Source organism: Athene cunicularia (genome assembly GCF_003259725.1).
Source record: "Athene cunicularia isolate RWA chromosome 28 unlocalized genomic scaffold, athCun1 chr28_part1, whole genome shotgun sequence".
Taxonomy (NCBI): domain Eukaryota; kingdom Metazoa; phylum Chordata; class Aves; order Strigiformes; family Strigidae; genus Athene; species Athene cunicularia.
In genome coordinates, this window is record NW_020799139.1 from 1200178 (window position 1) to 1204090 (window position 3913).

Here is a 3913-nt window from a genome sequence, read left to right on the forward strand (position 1 = left end):
CCGCAGGGACTCACCAGAGGAGCCATGGCCCAGGGGATGACGGAGCCAGACACCGCTGGCTCTCTGGGGCTCTGCCTGAAGCCCACCAGCCACGAGTGGCCACCATCTGGGTGGGCCCTGGAGCCACCTGGCAGCAGCACCCAGAGCAGGGACAGGGCCCGGGAACCCCGGAGGCAGCAGGACTGCACAGACAGTCGGTCACCGCACGACGGGGAGGCTGGGATGGATCCAGCAGGGATGGACCCGAGGCAGGGATGGATCTGAGGCAGGGATGGATCCAGCCACTGTGGGTGCTACCCCCCACCTCCTCCATGCATGGGCTCCCACCCCTCCATGGCGCACGGCTGCTGCAGCCCCTCAGCCAAGCAAAGGGTGAAAAGACTTTTAGAAGCAGCTCCCAGCCCTGCCGAGAGCATGGGGCTGTTCAGAGAGCACCGGGAGCACGGAGCCTCATCGGGTCCCCATCAACCTGCTGACACACGGCCCTGCGCCAGCGGGAGAGACGGGGGATGCCAGCACCCACCGTGAGACAGGGGTGGCACCGAGCCGCCCACCAGCCCACTGCAACTCCTGGCCAAGCCCTGGAAACCAGCTGGACTGGGAAAGGAGCATCTGGCCCCCATGGCCCCGGTACCACTGGGGGAGCACAGGGCGGGCAGTGGGTGAGAGCCGGCAGGGCCCTGCGTGCCAGGGCAGTGCCAGGGGTGGGGACGTGTTTGCAGATATAAATCACCGTTGGGAGCAACGCGGAAGAGCCGGGGAACGGGCTCTGCGCAGCACCAAGCCGGCGATTAAATATTTACCTTAGCCAGTTGTGTTTGCCAGTGATGGATCGGCGTTTCCAGGGAGGAGCTCGCTTTTGTTCAAACACGGTCCCCGGTGGGAGACAGGGCCACCAACCACGTCAGTCCCTGGGGACATCGGCCTGACAGGCACAACCACGGCTCCCGTGGCAGCAGCACAGTAAAGAGGTGCTTACAAGGCTCACATTTTTTGGGGGGGGGCAGGAACAAACCAGGTTTAATTTCTGGAAGGTGAAGGAAGAAACTGAAGAAGGACCCTGGGGGCTGCCCCGGGGGTTGCAGCACCTGTCAGGGCCTGAAGTGCAAAGTACAAACACAGCATTTCGAGTGTTGGCACAGAGCAGAAACGTGTCTTTCTGCCCCAGGAACGCGTGTGAGTGCGCCGAGGTGAGGCTTGTATTAAAAAGTGAGCTACAAAAGGCTTTAAAAAGTGAACCTGTCCCCAAATAAATAAATCACTGACTCGTGCCCGTGCCATGCCCCGGTGCCTGGCCATGCCGAGGTCCCTCGTGCTGGGGGCTGTCACCAGCACCCTTTGCCCACCTCGCTGTCCCGCCATGGGGCTGTTCTGTGCGGGGCCACCCGGGGAGATGGCAAAATGCTTTTGGCTGTGCCTGGCCCTGTGGGGATCCTCTTCCTGGAGGCCTGTGGGGCATGGTGTCCCCAGGACTGGGATGGGGCAGGAGCACAGTGTCCCCAAGCCCTGTCCAAAGGGGACAGGGATGTTTCCCAGCAGCTGTACATGGGGCTGCGGGGTGAGAGCAGGGGACAGTCACTGGGAGAGGGCGAGCAGCGTCCTCGTGCCCATCAGGACCTGCCCAGCTCCCGCATGGGGACGTGCTTTTGGGTTCCTCTGCGTCCTGGTGGTGCTGGTGGTCTCCACTGCCAGCCCCCTGCCAGCTCTCCGCTGCCCCCAGCACTCGCCGGGGCAGCACCCAGCCCCCTGTCCCCGCAGCAGAGAGGGGACCCACCGGTCAGTGCTGCTACGTGCCATGGGGCAGGAATGTGACGTTGCCCTCCGTGTCCAGGCACAGCCCCTGGCTGCCCTCGGGCCCCGGCACCGAGCACCCGCCACCACCCTGGTCCTTCGGCAGCGTCCCCTCCAGCACCCGCCGGTTGTCCATGTCCCTGGGGTGGGTGACAGGCGAGTCCTGGTCCCCAGGGTCAGGTGACAGGTGCTCGGTGTCGGCCAACTCTGAGTCGTCTGTGGCTGGTGTCTTGGAGCCACTGTTGTCCTCATCCAAGGGGCTCTCGGCCCCCTCTGGCTCCGTGTCCAACTCACCCTCCTCCTCCTCCTCCAGCGTCAGCTCGCACTGGTACTTGTCGGTGGTGCCGGGGGACACTCCGGGTCCCTCGGGCGGTGGGGACGGGCTGCGCGGGATCATGCTCTGGTACCATTCCCGGTTGTCCTCCAGCGTGTCCAGGATCTCCTGGGCATCGGGGTGCACCAGATCGGCCCACGTCTCCCACAGCGGGTGGGCGATGAAGTCGATGAAGCCCACCTGGGGAAAGGGGCAGAGCTGAGCCCCCCCCTGCCTGGCCCTGTGCCCCCCCTTCCCTCCCCGGCCCTGCTCCGCTGCCCCACCTGCGACTTCTCCACGGAGGCGGTGTGCTTGTCGCACATGGGGCTGATCTCCATCCCCTTCTCCCGCTCCCAGTCACCTTGGCGGAAGAACTCCACCATGATGCGGTCGGTCCACTGCCGGTAGAGCTCCAGTGGCTTTGTGGGGTTGCTGAGGTCGGCGCAGTGCACCATGTTCTGCAGAACCTGCGGACACAGTCACCGCGTCGCTTACCCGAGTCCTTTGTCTCTCAGGGCCACCATCCCTGTGCCAGGAACCCCCTTGACCGTGGCCAGCTGGGGTTGGGAGGGGTGGTGGCACCCAGCAGGACATCCTGGCAGCCCTGGCCGAAGCCAGGACCAACGCTGGCCATGCCAAGAAGGTTTCCCCACTTGTGTCCCTGTGCCCACCTGGATCCGGTCAGAGTAGTTGTCCAGCAGCAGCACCCCCAGGCTGGTCACCTTCTTGGTCTCCACCATAGTTTTCAAATCCGCCAGCAGATTCATGTGCTTGGACATGTCCGTGGCCAGCACCTGGGCAGGGCAGGTTGAGAACAGGGCTCAGCCTAACCCCATCACAAAGCCCCCCAGCCCAGGCCCCCCACCCTGGGGTGGTCCAGGCCCCCCACTCCCCGTACCATGTCGATGGCCATTTTACGGAGCGACTGCCTCTGCTTCTTGCTCAGGTTTTGGAAGATGTCGCAGTTCTCCTCCTGGAGAAGCTTGAAGCCCACGGCCAGGTGGTGGTTCTCCAGCACCGAGGCGTCATTGTACATCAACGCCAGCTCCGAGTCTGCGAGATGTCACCAGTCACCTCGGGGTTCCCCCCACACCCCCCAGCTCCATCTCTGCACCCCAGCTCACTGGTGTTGATGAGGAACTGGTTGGAGACACCGGGGTGGTCAACATCATGGATGGCGCTGGCAAAGATGGCAGCCATGATCTCCAGATCTGTGAAGACAGCCTAGAAATGGTGGAAAAAGGTATTGCAGATGCGTTATGGCCCCACCAGACACACTTGGTGGCCTCAGTGGCCTTGGGCAACCAGGGCTCACCTCCAGCGCGGGCGTGGAGAGGAGGACGTGGGTGGACTGAGCCACGTCGGCGGCGTGGATGTTGTTGTGGTAGGCCACGTCAGCGTGGTAGTGGTCCTCCAGCGTCAGCATGTAGGTGATGAAGGTGTTGACGGGGATGCGGAAGGTCTTCATCAGGTCACGCTCCTGTGGGGAGGCGGGAGGTGGCTCGTCCCCATCCAGGCACGGGGACAGGGACGGGGACACCCCCTCGGGGGCTCACCTGGAAGATGCTGTACATGATGACCGTCAGTGGGCGGTTGCCCGAATACTCGGCGACTTTAAACACGTTGAGTCCCCACTTGTTGGTGTCCTCCAGCTCCTGGGGACCAGAGGGACAGAGGTCCGTGCTGGGGGTCAGCACTGGGGACCCCACAGCTGGCCGGGTCACCCGCACAGGGCTCACCTTGGCCAGCAGCTCCTCCTGGTCCGTCCGCACCCCAAAGCGGGGGATGGCGGCGAGGCTGGAGCCGTGC

At 63.9% G+C, this 3913-nt stretch overlaps 1 protein-coding gene across 1 annotated transcript; it reads right to left on the reverse strand.

The window, feature by feature from the left end:
* Positions 1–989: 989 nt before the first annotated feature.
* Positions 990–3907, reverse strand: PDE4C (phosphodiesterase 4C). The gene is made up of 8 exons (XM_026865082.1): positions 3844–3907; positions 3661–3759; positions 3420–3584; positions 3229–3328; positions 3003–3157; positions 2776–2898; positions 2389–2571; positions 990–2305 (listed from the first exon to the last, which is right to left on the reverse strand). Exons 2-8 carry the CDS (start codon positions 3676–3678, stop codon positions 1787–1789), a joined length of 1263 nt encoding a protein of 420 aa, XP_026720883.1. The 5' UTR covers positions 3679–3759; positions 3844–3907; the 3' UTR covers positions 990–1786.
* Between the last annotated feature and the right edge of the window lie 6 nt (positions 3908–3913).

What these genes read in the sequence shown, in the direction of transcription:
- PDE4C (XM_026865082.1), bottom strand. An exon ending in TCTCCACGCCCGCGCTGGAG is followed by an intron (nt 3,329 to 3,419) that starts GTGAGCCCTGGT and finishes CACCATTTCTAG; the next exon opens with GCTGTCTTCACAGATCTGGA. An exon ending in CCTCCGTGGAGAAGTCGCAG is followed by an intron (nt 2,306 to 2,388) that starts GTGGGGCAGCGG and finishes CCCTTTCCCCAG; the next exon opens with GTGGGCTTCATCGACTTCAT.